This window comes from Rattus rattus, chromosome 2 (genome assembly GCF_011064425.1).
Source record: "Rattus rattus isolate New Zealand chromosome 2, Rrattus_CSIRO_v1, whole genome shotgun sequence".
Taxonomy (NCBI): domain Eukaryota; kingdom Metazoa; phylum Chordata; class Mammalia; order Rodentia; family Muridae; genus Rattus; species Rattus rattus.
The window spans coordinates 45,059,564-45,075,806 of NC_046155.1; the positions used below are offsets into that span (position 1 = coordinate 45,059,564).

The window sequence follows — 16,243 nt, forward strand, 5'->3', positions numbered from 1 at the left end:
CAGAATGTTAGGGCACTGGTTAAAAGAGCATGGCTACAGTATTGTCAAAGGTGTGTGTATGGTGGGACAGAGCGAAAGGTCACCCAGCTCAGCACCTAGAGCCCTCTGACCGTTAGTTCCTTGTCTGCGCCCCAAAGAGGTAGAAGAAACCTTTTTGTTCTCGGGGGCACAGCCATGGGTTTGTCCTTCCCCTGTACACATTCCTGAGTTTAAATGTGATACTCTGCCTTCCTGGAGCCTCTTAGAATACCTAACCAGGGCTGGAGAGATAGCTCAGAGCACCAACTGCTCTTCCACAGGTCCTGAGTTCAATTCCTAATAACTACATGGTGGCTCACAACCATCTGTAATGGGATCTGCTGTGTCTGAAGACAGCTGCAGTGTACTCATATACATAAAATAAATAAATCTTAAAAAAAAAATGACCTAACCATCAAAGATTGTGAACAATTAAATTTTATTTTTATAAAAATTAAAATGGTAACATGTCTCCCACAACTGGCCTAAGGAGCAGCCAGCCCAGAGCCCCAACCTGACAGGTTTCCTTTGTCCTTAACTTCAAAGCAAAACCAGACTAGTACCTCAGATAGGAGCCCCCAGCTCCAAGATGTCGGCCAAGTTACCATGTGACTGAGGAGGCGACTGGTACCGGCCTTAGTTCTAGCAACTGTCTCTTTCTGTCTGGGATGGTGAGAGCCTCTGACCGCACTCCGTAGGCTGCAGTAGTACTGTGAAGGGCTGGGGGCAGGCCTGGCCCTACTGTACACCTAAGTTCAAGTACATCTCCTAAAAAAGCACAAGAGGGCCTGCGTCAGAATCGGCCTCAGTGTCCAGGGCTCAGTGCTTCAGGTGTCAGGGCATGGTGGCCAGAGACCCAGGAGCTCAGCAGGGCTGGGAAGAGGAGGGAGGTGTCACTTCACCTGCCAGGCAGAGGTCCCTGAGTAGCTGACTTGCGCAGCCCATAGGCAGGGGTGGTCTGTCAAGGGTTTTCAAAGTCTAAGACGTGGAGGTTGTAAGACAGCGCTGCATAGAGATGCCTGGTGGTGAACCGCAGGCAGTACACAGGACTGCTGAGTGGGGTCGATGTCAACGGGAAGGCCTGCAAGGGAGGGAGGCACAGGAAGGATGAGAACTTCTCAAGTGGGAGATGAGGTGCCCTGACCAGTGAAGTAGAATGCTTGCACCCTTGGCCACATCACCGCTCTCAGATGCAACCCACAATGAGTCTTGACATCCCAGAGGCATGCACTGGGTGGCACACTTACATGCAGGCAAGCCCGCTGGCGTCGGTCCCAGAGCCGCACGAGACCATAGTAGGAGGAACCTGTGGCCAGCAGGTGGTTGCCGTCTGTCTGAAGGCAGTAGAAGGTACTATCATGAGGCTCCTCCCACTCCATGACACATTTCCTGTCCAGGAAGAAAGAGTTACATACCGATAGGTTTGGGAGTCCTCCAGCCTACCTTCTTCTGGGATAGAGACAGGTTAGGGAGCCCTAACAGGCTCCGGTAATGTGAAGCCTGACTCACCAGATCCCTTAACAACCAAACCTAATGGGGCCTTGGCCCACAAAGGTCACATCCTCACCTACGGTCTCCTGACATAGGACCCATTGTAGAGGCTTTAAGAAATGGCTGCCTTTTCAGTCTCCCGGGCCACAGTGACCAGAGCTGTCTAAGGGTAGGGAATCTGAACTTGATATGGCCTTGCTGACTTGGAGTCTGTGCTCTGGGCTGACTGAGGACTAAAATGAGCCTGCACCTGTGCAGGGCTCCTGTGCTCCCCATCCAGCACACTCACCGGGTACTTGTGCGGAGGTCCCAGTAGCGGACATAGGTGTCATAACCACAGGACAGTAGTGTAGAGGGGGACTCATACATGACATCCAGCACCCCAGCCCCTGGGGGGAAGTCACTGCCCAGATGTGTGATCAGCTGCCCACTGGAAGAAAACAGGGCAGACAGTGAAAGGATGCCCGCCTGGGCCATGCTGGCACCAGGGGTGCTCCCTGAAGAAGAGGGCTGAGGGAAGGAAGATATGCTGAGCCCTGGACCAAACAGCGACATGGCCCGCCCCTCCCCTAGTACTCCAGCCCCCAGCTGAAGCCTCGGTGGGGCAATGCTGCGGCCCTCCTCCATCACACCTGCATGCTAGCTGTCTGCTCCCTCTGGGGCAATGAATGGTTCTTGCTGAAGGGGTCGGCCCCTTCAGAAGCGCACACTTGGTTACTTTATACTCCTTGATCTGGTAGGTCATGCAGTTCTGAGCTGTCTGAGTCCAGTGCCTTAATTCTTGCCTGTAATCTCAGGCTCAAACCTTATTGGGGATAAAGACCACACAAAGGGAGAAAGGAGAGTCCCAGGAAATGTTAAAACAAGTAAACACCTTTGTGTCCAGGGACAGAAATAGCTGAGAAAGCAGCTTAGTGTGCTGGTCCCTGGTGTTCTCGGTCTCTGGCCCCCAGCCCAGGGCTAACACGCCTCTGTGATCACAGCCCCCAGCCTGCTGGGCTCCAGCCTGCTCCCCCACCCGTACCCCACCCGGTGGCCGAGAACAGATTACTGAGAAGAACAATTTCTTTGTGACTGTGTAATTCCCTCCGTGACCGCGGCAGTGGGCAGACCTCTCACCCCATGCCAGACCCTTAGCAACCACATAGGGGGGCCTCTTGGCCCTAGCAACTGCCCCTCAACATCAAGTACACCAGCTAATCCTGTGGCCAGGGGATGGGTGGATATATTGAGCTTCTGCAGAATGTCTGGGGGGAACAACGGAGAAGAGGCACCCCCTAGGCCCAACGCCTCAGCCTCCTTTTCAAGGCCCTCCCTTCATGGTCTAGTAAGAGAAACAAGGCCATGGTGACATCACAGAGATGCTCAGGTAAGAGGCCTGAGCCCTCATCAGCAGAGGGCTTGAAGCAGGCTAGGCTGCCAGCCATGTGTCTAAACATAGACTTCAGCTCCATGTCCCCACCACTCAGACTCCTCCCCCATCTTGCAAAGTATTGGAGGAGGAGGCTAGGGTTCTCTCTACCTACGCAGCCTTTCACTGTGAACATTGAAGGCTTCTAAGGATCACCGCGGCTCTCCACTGAGTGCTTACACCCCAGGTTGGCACCTCTGTGCCCAGCCACCTTCCCAGGGATATTCTTGGTGTATGCAGTGGCCCAGTGTTGGCATGGGGGATAAAAATAAACTTGTAACAGGGTGGTGGTGGCATACACCTTGGATCTCAGAACTCAAGGGGCAGAAGCAGGTGGAGCTCTGTGAGTTCAAGGCCAGCCTGGGTTACAAAGTCAAATCCAGGAAGAAACCCTGTCTTGAAAAAGCAACACACAACTAAAACAAAACAAAAACACATGTTATCTTCCAGGGACTCCTGGGGTAGACATTTTCTTCCCAGGTCAATGTCTCTATCAGACCTGGGCCTTGCTCCCAGAGAATCCCTGCCTTTCAGACCAACCACCAATCACCATGACAGGCATGGGAGGTGGGAGGAGTCTCTAGCTCAAGGTACACTTGGGTTTGTGTACCCCAGGAGGGAGCTGTTGTACTCCATGATTCTCCCTTTCCAGATTGTGGGGCCTGCCCACTCCATTAGTAAGGCTGTAAGGAATGATTGAGGAGCTCTCCCCTTTAATCTGTGGAAGTAATTTCATGTTTGTTTGAAATAGAAGATGAAAGACTGTGGGTAGGGGTGGAGCCCAGTGGAGCCCCATCTGCCCACCCCGTTGCTGGGATTCTGAGAGAATGAGACCTGGGCACCCACTGCTGGTGGGGTGGGTGAGCAATGAGAGAGGCACATCCAGACAGAACTGCTAATCTGGATCCCCACACTGCCCAAGAAGCCCTCAGTACAGCACAGCCCAGTGGGTCTGGAGAGACCCTTGGCCGAGCCTGGAAGTTTCTACTTCACTTTGTCTAGGACTCTCAAGTGGCCACACACACTTTGAACCACCAATAAAAAAGATACACTTTCTTTGGCCTTGAGGCTCAGGACCCTCAAAGCTCTGTTGTAAAGCGCTGCAAGGTTAAGTTCAGAGCATGGACTGACACACCAGGCTCTGGGAAATGCCTGCCTCTTCTAACAGTGGCCCAGCGAGCCACAGGAGCCCTGCTGGGGCTTTGATTTGGGAAAACAAACAGAAATGGCACCGTGGGCCCTTTGGGTTCCCACCCCAGGCCCAATTTCTGTAGAAAACTGTGGTGTAGCCGCTGTGTGGAGGAAGGGGCTGGCCAACAACAGCCCTCCAGTCTGTGTCTTCGTCCCCTCCTGTGCTGCTGCTCTCACTGCAAGTGTGTTCTTGTAAAAACGATTAGATTGCAATTTGTATAACGTGGTGACCCCCAAATTCAGACATTTCACCCCTTTTCTCTAGAAAGAATGTTAAGAATGCCTCGCAGCCTCTCACTGTAGGGGGGAGGGGGGTGGTGTGCGCAGAGCCTTGGCTGTCCCACAACTTGTGTGGGAACAGGGCTGCAGCTCAGAGCCCCAGGCCAAGACAGGAGCAAAAACTGTGCTTGTCACTATAGAGAGTGGGACAAAAAAGTCCCTTCTCTTCCAGCTCTCGCAGACAAAGCCAGGCCTCCAGGAGCTGCTGCGGGCTGGGGACCTCCACACCCCAGCCTCCTGAGCCTGACTCCAGCAATTCTCCCTCCACCCAGGGAAAGATAAAGACAGATGGGGCAGCCAGAGTGAGTGATGAATGGGAAAGGCGAAGTATGCGTGCTAAAGCAGTCCTGTTCCCCTGGCACAGCCTCTGCGGCTTTCTCTGTGAGGCTCTAGTACCTGGGCAGGAAAAAGCCAGCCACGTGGGACCACATCCCAGAGGGGTCTCTCAAAACAGAAAGCAGGTCTCCTGGGCCTGGCTCACCCTGCTGACCAGGAGAAAGAGAAATTAAATAATGTATTGTCATTAGCCTCTGTGGCCAAGTTGACAGAGGCATTTCCCTGCCCCCAACCTGGACCCTGCAGAGTCCAAACACCATGCTGTCTGTCTGTCTGTCTGTCTGTCTCTCTCTCTCTCTCTCTCTCTCTCTCTCGTGTGTGTGTGTCTGTCTGTCTGTGTGTGTGTGTGTGTGTGTGTGTGTGTGTGTGTGTGTGTGTGTGTGTATCTGTGTGTCTGTGTGTCTGTGTAGCCCTGGCTGACCTGGAATTCACTCTATAGACCAGAATTCTAACTCAGAGATCCACTTGCCTCTGCTAGGATTAAAGGCATGGCTGCTGCCACCAGCCCTGGCCCATACGCCCCACAGGACTCTTGTACTAGAAGTATTCCGAGGCTCCCAGCCCACAGTGATGCCTGCTTGTGGCTCTCACATTTTCCAGCTACTTCTAACATTGGGATGTCTGGTGGTGCTCCCTGGAGCCTATCATGGACGCTGTGCTTCCCTTTGGGTGTCAGGACTCCGTCTGGCATGTGCTACCCTGAACCATAACAGTGGTTTTGGGGGAAAGACGAGTGAAGCATGACAAGCATTTACTTCCTCGCTCTAAGGGCAAATGGCCTGAAAGTTACATCAGGCCCAGCAATCACTAAAGAAAGTAATGTTCTCTCTTCTCTCCGTCCCTCAACAGTTAATCAGGCATCTTCTATATGCACAATGCCGTGCAGAGATCCCAGAGATGTGAGCTGCACTATAAAGGACCACTGTCCCTCCTTTCAGTGAGTGTTCAGTCCATGAGGGAGAGAAGTCTAAATTTATACCCAACTAACAGAGAAAAACAGAAGAAAAGAGAACTTTCTATGAGGAAAATTGGCATTTTGGGTAAGGGGAGTGAGTGATTCTTCAGTTAGTGACAGGATTGTGACAGGCAATGATGGAGGTGATGAGGCTTGGCAGTGAGGGGACACGTCACAGTCTCAAGCATCCAGCCCACAGGGCCCTGTGGCTGCACATCCCTACCTGCCATAGAGCACTATGAAGCTGTGGGGCAGAGTGGTCGTCTCAGAATGGCCCTCAGGTTATGAATAAAGAAGCCAAAGCTACAGGAAATGCCTTCACATTGCACACCAAGGAAACAACCCAGGAGATAGGCTGCGCCACACACCAGCCTGGTCATGAGAGAAATGCAAATGGCTGTATAGATTTTAGGTGGCAGAGGAGCTGCTGCCTTGATAGCGGCTGCCATGGTTGAGCCGCTGTGTCTGGGAGGTGCTACACTGCATCTCCATATACACTGGCTCACGTAGTCCTCGGAATGGGCCCAGGTCTCTCCACACCACTTCTCAGGTGAATAAGCCAAGGCTCAGGCTGCACCTGGTAAACTGAGGTCAGGACAGAAGGATCGGGCCTGCCTGCTCTGCCATCCACTCTTGCTGGCTTTCCCTACCTCTCTCTCATGCATACAGTCCCTCAGACATCATCTGTCCAGACCCGATGGCCCACCCCAGTAGACACCAGGTCCAGCTTCAGGCCCTCACTTGTGCTTTGCCTAAGGGTCTGGTCCTCAATGGGAGTAAGAGATTCAAGGGAATATATCCCGAATTAACAAAAAAACCCAAAACACTTCAAATGTTTCTTTGAAAGGTTGCAGGTGCCACGCACGGTGTACTTCTAGAAGTCGGGGCAATTTAAAGGACTCAGTTATCTCTTGCGATGCAGGTTCTGGGAATCAAACAAGTTGTCAGGCTCAGTCACAAGACTTTTTGTCCAATAAGCACTTGCCCCAGTTTCCAAATGTAACAGCAGAGATGTGAGGATAAAGAAATGGCTGAAGTTTTTGTCCCTGCAACATGCGTATGAGGAGACGCACACAGTGTCTGTCACATGTATGTGTGTGAGCATGCATCCCCTCCAGCACCCACCAGAGCACACGTGTTCAGACACAATGGCTCAGAGGACAGGCAGCCAGGCAGCCCACTTTGTACTGCTAACAAGGCGACATAATTACAGGAAAGGGCAGCCGGGCAGATAAAAGGATACAAAATTTCAACATCTGTTGCCATAAAGGGATAAGGAGAAGTGAAATGCAAAGTATCAGTTTGGTGTCAGCAGGCAGAGAGCCAATTTCAAAGAGTTGAGGGGGACAGAGGGGACAAGAAAGCAAAGCCAAGGGGGGAGAAAGAATAAGAAATTACAGGGTTCCTTAAAGAAGTAAAGAAAAGAGAGAATGAAAAGCTGTCAGGAATACTTTAAAGGAGAAGGCAGGTACTTTCAAGAGGGGCAGTCCCATAATCACCCTGACTGAAGGCCAGGCCCCTGCACGGAGCGGGGGAGAGGAAGACCAGGGCAGACAAAGTGGAATGGGGCATGCATGATGTCCTCAGCACACCAGCATAGAGTCCATCTCCATCCATGTGACCCTGCCATTCTGCTGTTAGCCCTGTATTCATAGTCTGTGTTCAGTACAAGCTGAGACTCCATCCCCAGCATACCTGGGGCTGACCAGGGAGCCCTTACTGTGCTAAGTCAGTTCTCAATAGAAGAGGCCATGGGACAGATCAGGGAGCTTCATGAGGGGACAGTATTAGTGCTGACATGGGAGGTCAACTTAGGCAAAGACTGGTTCCAGTATGGGGTTACCCTGAGCAAAGCCTAAGTGGGGGGAACCACTCTGCGCTTTCCCTGTGGAGAAGAGATAGAGTTGCTTCAGCATAGAAATGAAAACATAACAGAGAGCAGTGGTGGCCCCGGCCTCAGGGAACAGAGAGATGAAGGGTTTGTATAGGGACATGTGAACACACCCCTGCAAGGTGGAATACCCAGGGAGCTCAAAGCCTTTGGCACAGTGAAGTCACCAAAAGCCCCCTACCTGCTTCCCTAACTCACAGACCCCAGAATGGCTTAGGGCCAAGGGCTGGACCCCCTATGACACCTTCAGGTCTAGAGTCATAGACTTCTCCATCCTATAGCTTACCTGTGCCAGCCACAGAGGACCCAGGGTGCTCTGCCCTTAGGGATCAATGCTAAATGCAGCCAGCTCAAATGCCCCTTGATAGAAAATGCAAGTCCTATAGGAACAGCAGAGTCAGTGGTAGAAGGTGAGGTCAGGCACTCGGTCCTACTACATCCTCCAGTAGCTGGAGATGTGTGCACCCCTGGGGACCAGCCAAGTGCCTTGTTGAAATGCAGACAGAGGGCGCAAAGTACACTCAGATTCCTCGAGGCCTCAAGCTAAGGAATAGGATGGTTTTGGCACAGTTCCTCGGAGCCTAACAAGACTACTTCAGTGGATGGCTGTCACTAGGAGTTTCTGGCAGCTGAAAATTGAATACTGGGCCTGAGGACTGTCAGAAATTGAGTCCTGTGCACCTTGCAGCTGTGCTGTGAGGAAGAAGAGGCCCCACCTTTGTCATTGGAAATCCCCTCTCCTTGGGCTTAACTTACAGTGTCCAATGGAAAAGAGATACAACAGGCAAGCTCCAGCCAGCACCTTCCTCACCCCTCTTCCCTGCTTAGCCCTGCGTACCCTGAAAGGACTGTGTGGTCATTCTGAACTCAGTGATGGGTACCTGAGAGAGGAATGTGGTAATAGCCCTAAAGGTGACAGAACTGGTGCCCAGTGGGACAGCTGCACTTCCTGGGTGTCCCAGCCCCCACCATCACCTAGGGGTAGCCCAGATGCTGAGAGCTACGCCCCCCCAACCCCCAAGTCAGCACACACATAAAAGAAAATTCAGGCTGTGCTCAGGTTTCGGCGGTGACAGGTTAAAAGCAAAGCATCCAGCCAGTGCCGCATTCCGCCCAGCCAGCGTCCTGCCGGCAATACCACGCCACCTTGCAGATTGCCTGTCAGTCAGGCTTTGGTGTTATTGAAAGATCAAACTTGGTCCTGCCTGTTCATTACCTTAATCCTGTTTTCTACATGGCTTTATTATCTGCTTGGGCTTCTTTACGAAAGACACTTCAGAGCTGCCCTGGCCATCCATTTCCTCCCACCAGGGCAGCTCCTCACCCCTGCCCTGCTCAGCTCTCCAAGCCGTGCACAGTTCTGGATACAGGGCCGATGTCTGCGCAAGCTCTGGCTCCTCCCATGGGTGATGAGGGCTAGAGAAGAGGCAATACCATGTGATACCAGGGTGGCCCAGTCACAGGCAGAGCCCAGAAGAATGGCCAGAGAATACAGTGACAATAACTCATTTGGTTCCAGAATAACCAGAGACCTCAGTTGTCTTGTGCCAGTTCTTATTTGGGTTCCTCTTGAGTTAAGGACAGTGGCAGTGTTTGGGGTTGATGACATCTAGAGATTTAGTGAGAATGGCATTCACAGAGCCAGCCCATTAGAACACCATCCTGACCCTAGTCCCTCCAAAGCAGCCACAGGCAGCTCGAAGATCATCCAGTTGAGATGCTCCTAGGCCATGGTGGTGGACCCAGACCTACATCTCTGAGCTGGGCCCAGGCAGAGAAGATGATGGTCATGAGCTTCAGCTATATGGCTGACTGAAACTGCTAGCACAAATGCCCATCCCTGGGCCACAGCCCTGTTGGCAAGACCCTGTGTGCCGTGGGGCTGACAATGGCCTCTATACTGGCCAGAGGCTACAGGTACTCTGGGAATTGAGAGGTGTGGTGCCCACAAGCTCTTTGATTCTGAGGGAGAAGGCAAAGGATACAGGTGTCAGGCAGTCGGGAGATGGGGGAATGGGGGTGGGCAGGCATTTTTCACAGTTATTCAATCACAACTACTTCTGGTAGTTGGGGACAGTGAATTCCCACTTTTCAGTTCCCACTGTAGAAAGCAAAGTTCAGAGAAGTCCTAGGTGAGGCTGGTGAGTGACAATACGGTTCTGAGTGGGAGCCTGTCAGGCCACACAGCCAGAGTTTCTGAGCTCCTATTGCTTCCAGCACAGAGTCCTGCGAGAAAGGCTCCTCTTGCCTCAGCTGTAATCACAAGAAGAACTGGTGGCAGTTCTACAGAATGAATTCTAGAGAACAATCCACAACGTGCAGGATGCCAGCAGCCCCAGGACATGAGACCACGGGAGCCCTAGAAGTTCTAGCTAAGCTGACAGTGGGTTAGGTGACCACTCACGGCACTGACAAAAGCAGCAGCTCTGAAGGGAGGTGGCAGCACCGTCTCCCATCAGACCACACCTGAGCTGCTCAGTGCTCAGAGGGACTGAATCAGAAACTTTAGAGTAAAAATGATCCTGGAGCCAGCATGTGGCCAACTCCAGAGAGCACCGCTGACCCCACCGTTCATGTTCCTTCCTGTTAACCTGATTCTGCAACACCCGCCTTTCTCTCTGCCAGTACTGTTATGTCTAGGGGAAGCTGGCTGTTCTCAAGCCAGAGGCAGAGCACAATGGCTTCTTCGTCCTTGCCTCTTGCCAGGGTTTGGTTTAGGATGAGGCCTTGAGTGTAGTTTTGACAATTAGATGTGAGAGAAATCCACTCAGAATTCCTGGGAGAGGCTCTTTCGTTGTAAAGTGGTCCCAGGGTCACACAGGTCTTCCTTCTACTTTTGAGTGCTGTTTTATGAGTTGGTGGCACTGTTGTCAACAGGCCTGAATGCAGGGGCAGAAGCAGTGACAGGGGAAGCTGAGTGAGGATGGCCCTTCTAGGTCTGGACCCACCCAACTTTTCTGGGCCCTTTGGCATCTTCTATTATAATTCCACTGTTGTTGAGCTGTTTGAATTAGATTTTCATTAGTTAGAGCCTAAAGCTACGGTTAACTGATGAACTCTGTTTATGAAGAATAACTAAGGAATAAAATGGTGGACCTGGGAAAAAGAAGACCCTGGAGGAGCAGGCACAAGGTTTCCAGACAGCTGGAGGCCTGTCCTACAGGAGAGAGATTCGGCTTGCTTTCTGTCTGGGTGCACAGATCCAGGAAACAGTGGACCTCACTAAAGAGTGGGCTTTCCGGTCCTCAGAGCTAAATAGGGAGACAACGTAGTTTGGGAAGATTCTGCGCCTCCTATCTCTGTTCTCAGATTTACCATAGAATGTAGAAGAAATGCTCAATGAAGTGTTGAGAATCACCTAGAGAGAGTAGTTGTGGGACATTTGCTTCAGAAAGAAGTCATGAGGAGATGGGGCTAGAGAACTTGATGGACTCTTATTCTTGCTCTGCAGTGTGAACTTAAAGCTCAGGGCTGGCTGAAGAGTTTGAGATGTGCCATAGCTGATTAGAGGGAAAATCAGTAGTTTAGACTAGATCGAAATTTTAAGTTTGAAGGCTGAGAAGTGGCTCAACAAGAACACTGCTGCTCTTCCAGAGAACCCAGGTTCTGCCCCCAGCATCCTCCTGGCCACTCACAGCCATCCAGAACTGCGGTTACAGGGGACCCACACCTTCTTCTGCAGACACCAAGCACACATGCAGTGCACAAGCAAACGCACACAGGCAAACACATTCACATAAACTGAAAACGTTTCTTAGTTTAAAATTTGTTCTACAGAAGACATTAAATTAAAAGGACCAAAGACAAGGTCTAGAGGATATTGTAAATCACATATCTGACAAAGAACTACTTCTACACTGCAGAAAGCTCCAAGTCTGACAGTAGAAAAGCAGTGTAATGGCCATGGACTTGGGCGTTACATGGGCATTTTGCTAACCAGGATGGACAGACGGCAAACAAGCAATGAACACAGGTTCAGCATCATCAGCTATCAGAAAAGACAAATTAAAGTCATGATACCAGAGCAGCTAAACTGAAAAACAGCAACAATAGCAAAACACTGGTCAAGGTGTAAAGACGGACCTGCTGGGAAGGCGCCACATGATAAAGATGTGCCTAAAACAGTTTGGTAAGTAAACAAAAGTCTAAGCAGTTGTCTTCCTTGGCACGCGCCCCAGAGAAATGGAAGTGTACGGTCAGTTTAAAGTCATAACTGCTCGTAACAACTCGATGTCCCTGGGTGGGTGACTTCTCCAATGGAGAGGAGCCTCGTAGCATCGATGAACTACATGGACTACACTCGGGAATGAAAGGGGATGAGGTTCTGACATGTATATATGACATGCTAGCGATCTCACTGCAGTATGCTGAGGTTTTAAAAGACCAGTCTTTTGTTTTGTTTTGTTTTTTTCTAAGACAGAGTCTCACTATGTAGCTTTGGCTGGCTTGGAACTCACTCTCTAGACTAGGCTGGCCTTGAACTCATAAATATCTGCCTGTCTCTGTATTTCTTGTCCTGGATCAAAGATCTGTGCCTCCATGCCTGGCACTACGAAGCCACTCTTAAAAGGTAACAGACTACATGATTCTATTTATAGCATATCCTCAAAATACACAATTAGAGGCAGAGAGCATCTAAGGGGCTGTGTGTGTTAGAGAGGCGCCGGGCCGACTGTGAAGGGTGTCTAAGGAGTCTCTGACTGTGGTGGTGTACAGGAAAAGCCTATGGATTCCACTGCCAGTCCTCTGCTTCTGACACAATATTATACAAATGCTATTCAAGTGTCCTTCTGATCTCTTTGTAACATCCTCTGAATATAGAATTATTTCAAAATAAAAGTTTTTGGCTGAAAAACTAACAAAACTAAACCAGAACAGCAGACAATCCAAGAGAATGCATTAAGCTTGCCGACTGGAGAACTGTGAAGAAAACCTGGTTGTATCTTAATTGCCCTACACAATTATTTAATGGGTTCTGTAGGCACTGCTGAAATTTTTTATGGTATAAAAATTCCCATCCGAGTATAGATTACACAGCAGGAACTCCTCAGAAAAGATAAATTAAATCCAAGTAGCCACTCTCAGTTGTACAGGAACACACTCACGTGTCCCAGGTGATTTTAGGGGTCTCCTCAAGCTAACCTCAAATAACTCCCCAAGAAGCTCGGCAGCTGTTGGGGGTGGCAGGTGGCATTTCTCCCGCCTCCTCTGGCACCACCAGGCTAACTGAGGCAGGGGCTGGTTAGCTAGCTCTTCTTTTGTCTTCCAGATGCCCTAGCCCTGCCCCCACTGAATGCCACCGAGGGCCGAGGAATCTCTTACCTGGTGAGGTCCCAGATTCTCAGAGGTGAGAAGTGCCCACAACAAGCTGTTCCAGTCACAAAAGAGCTGCCAAACAAAAGGAGAACAGAGTCAGGGCCGGCTTGTCAGAACTTGTGGCGGAAATGGCTACACATTAGAAATGCTGGGCTCTTTGCCCAGGGATCACGGGGTTAAGCCAGAAAAAGAAACATAGAGAGGGAAGGAGGAAGTATCACAGTCTAAGACAACTTGATGTGATGCAAACAGAGGTGCTACCTCCCGAGGGTGTCTGACTAGAGGCTGTGGCGCTGCCACCATGGATGTCCTTGCTCTTTGGACTGGGACATGTCACCTCTGACCACAGAAGCAGCAGACCTCTGCATGGGCAGCTCTGAGCCCAAGGCAGTGCGAGCTTATGAGAATGTAGCTGCACGAGACTTGGGAGCTCAGTGCTCTAAGACCTGTCCTACTGTGATACTGACCAGTGATACCCCAGTCAGCTGGAGACTTTCCAGAAGGATATAAGAGTTGGGAGACCAGGAGCTGGAGAGACGGCTCGGCAGTTAAGAGCACTGACTGCTCTTCTAGAGGTCCTGAGTTCAATTCCCAGCAACCACATAGTGGCTCACAACCATCTGTAATGGGATCCGATGCCCTCTTCTGGTGTGTCTGAAGACAGCGACAGTGTGCTCAAATAAATCTTATAAAAAAAAAAAAAAGTCACATATCAGGGGAAAAAAAAAGAGCTGGGAAACCTTAGGCATGGTGGTGCACGCCTTTAATCCCAGCACTAAAAAGGCAGAGGCAGGTGAATCTCTTGAGTTCGAAGGCAGAGCTCAGGCTAGTTTATAAAAGAGAAACCCTGTCTCAATCCCCCGCCCCACCCCAAATAATTGGAAGACTCTGACAAAGTTGTATAAACAGGGCCAATGGGGAAAGTGAGTACATCTCCAAGAGTATACTGTAGCTTCCAGGGAGTGGGCCAAGGAGCCAGGCCTGCTGAGGAAGGAGATATGTGGCGGGAAGTGTCTCTCAGAATGGTCAACATAGGCAGCCTGCGTGGTTTCCTGCTGCCGAGGCTCAAGCACCATGGGAAGGAAGGATGGGCATGGTGAGAGCTTGACCATTTGTGCTAGAACAGCCTTCCTCAGCACTGGGGAGGGTGGGAGCAGAAGCCTTAGGAAACCTAATGTCAATCAGTGATGTTAAAGGCACCGGGGAGGCCATGGGCCCCACATGTCCTGCACTGGGGAAGGAAGACTGGATACATTAGTGGTATCTCAACCACGTAGGCAAGCAGCCCATTGGCCCGCACTGCCCAGCACCTGTACCCAGCATGTCAGTGGAGACAGAGGTCTACAGAGATGGCTCTGGAGAAGGCAGTGCCGCGGACAGTGCAGCTGGTGAGGAGCTAGCTACCAGTTTCTGATGAGGGAAATGTCTGGGCAGGCACTGGCTGGTTTGAGTTCCAAAACTATAGACTAGTGCCCACCTGTCATCTCCAAACTGGAACAAGGCCAGACAAGACACCCAGGGCTCTCATGCCGCAAGCCTTCCTCCAGGGATGTGACAGCATCCCAACTTCCTCTTCATCAACTGCCAGCAGCCATTTTACCATAGAGTGGCAGTGCCAGGCAGCCACCGGACACCAAGGAACCAAACTAGAGTCAGGAGGTGCTCGTCTCCCCTTTCTCCTCCTATAGTTTTTTCTTTGGTGTAATCCATTAATAACTGGTAAAGCCAATTACTGTGGGCTGGAAACATAATAGCTACTTGGAAATCACTGGAGCAGGCAATTGGGCTCTCCAGACTTTTGAGGAGTTGAGGCCAGGTGAAGGGCGCCAGCGCAGACACAGGCTTCTCTCAAGGAAGTCTCTCAAGGCCTCTTGGCCACAGGCCTAAATTAGCCTCAAGGTAAATCAATAGAGAAAGATGGGGGAGGAGTCTGGAAGTTAATCCCTGCCCCTCCTGCAGCCCTGACCTCCCAGCAGGTGGGTAGAGGCAAAGGAGGATGCAAACCCTTCCCAGGGACCCCAGACCTTTGCTGGCCCTGACCATCTGCTACCAAGAAGAGGGCCCCTCTCCTCCTCACTGCCTGGACAGAGAACCTACAGCTTTCCCAAAGCCATCCTCCCCTTTGCCGAGGCGCTGTGAAGCTGGACTGTCTCCCTGGCACTTAGGACTGCAGACTGCAGACAGACTGATCAGGTGGGCGACAAGCCCAATCCACAGGGTAGCCTGGGCATTAAGGGGTCGAGCTAGCTATAGATGCAGTCCATGCTTCCCGAACTCCTCCCCACTGCTGTGGGCATGCTCTGTGTCTGCCTTCTGCCCAGTGCCTGTGGTCATTATGAAGAATGTGGCAAAAGCCACTGGCTACCCACACTTGCTAAAAGCTGGTGAGCCTTGTCAACCCAGCCAAGGGCCGCCAGCACGCAGTACCTCCCTGACACTCAGCACCTCCCCAGCACGCAGCACCTCCCCGGCACTTCTACATTAGAGTTCCGAAAGGGCAATGGGATGGGGTGTGCAGGTTCACAGCCCTTGCTCCCAAATGTAAAGTCTGTCCTGATCTCTTGCCAGCTTGGGGTCAGCCTGACACCTGTGCTTGATCTGCTCCATAGTTTCCACCATTCTGGCCTCTAGGCTAAGCTGCCAAGGTTCTCACCAATGCAGTGAGACACGTACATTCCTCCACGGCTCCTCGTAAGAGACTCCCACATGTACTCCAGTCTAGCACAGTGCCTAGCCCAGGACACTAATACAGATCCATGAAACTGACCAGAAAGGGCCTCCCAGAGTTGAAAGCCAATCATACAGGCGCTGAAGATGGTCCTTCTGCTTCTTAAAGGAGTGTGTCCCAAACCACCAAAGACTAAAATCTGAACAACATAGGACAGGTATCCATGAGTGAGGAGTAACAAGTCCCTCAGACTCCATAAGACTTTTTTTTCTTTTTTCTTTTTCGGAGCTGAGGACCGAACCCAGGGCCTTGCGCTTGCTAGGCAATCACTCTACCACTGAGCTAAATCCCCAACCTAATAAGTTATACTTTTTAGCCACAAAGCCATGGCCATTAGTTAACCTAAAACTTGTTGGTGACTATGTACGTGAGGCAAGCCTGACATCACAGAGGCCATGAGGTGCAAAGTGGACACAGAGGCATCCAATCAAGAAAGACACTAGAAAAGTTGGGGATCCTATATGCAAGACAAAGTATAGAAAGAAAATCAGAAAAATGGAGGATGAGAAGGGTCGTTAACCCTTGTAGGTCTGAATAGCCCCACAGGTCCACAGGGACTGGCGCCATTGGAAAGTATGGCCTTGTTGGAGTAGATGCAGCCCTGTGAGAGGAAGAGTCCCACTGGGC

General features: G+C 51.1%; 1 protein-coding gene across 1 annotated transcript in view; it reads right to left on the bottom strand.

Annotated features, from left to right (window-relative positions):
* Positions 1–438: 438 nt before the first annotated feature.
* Fbxw4 (F-box and WD repeat domain containing 4) overlaps positions 439–16,243 on the bottom strand; it is an 82,086-nt gene continuing 66,281 nt past the window's right edge. Inside the window, exons 6-9 of the mRNA XM_032892078.1 lie at positions 12,895–12,960; positions 1,799–1,939; positions 1,266–1,407; positions 439–1,099 (exon numbers count right to left, since the gene is read on the bottom strand). Coding sequence (XP_032747969.1) covers positions 980–1,099; positions 1,266–1,407; positions 1,799–1,939; positions 12,895–12,960 — 469 coding nt within the window. The 3' untranslated portion in view covers positions 439–979. The remainder of the gene's footprint in view (positions 1,100–1,265; positions 1,408–1,798; positions 1,940–12,894; positions 12,961–16,243) is intronic.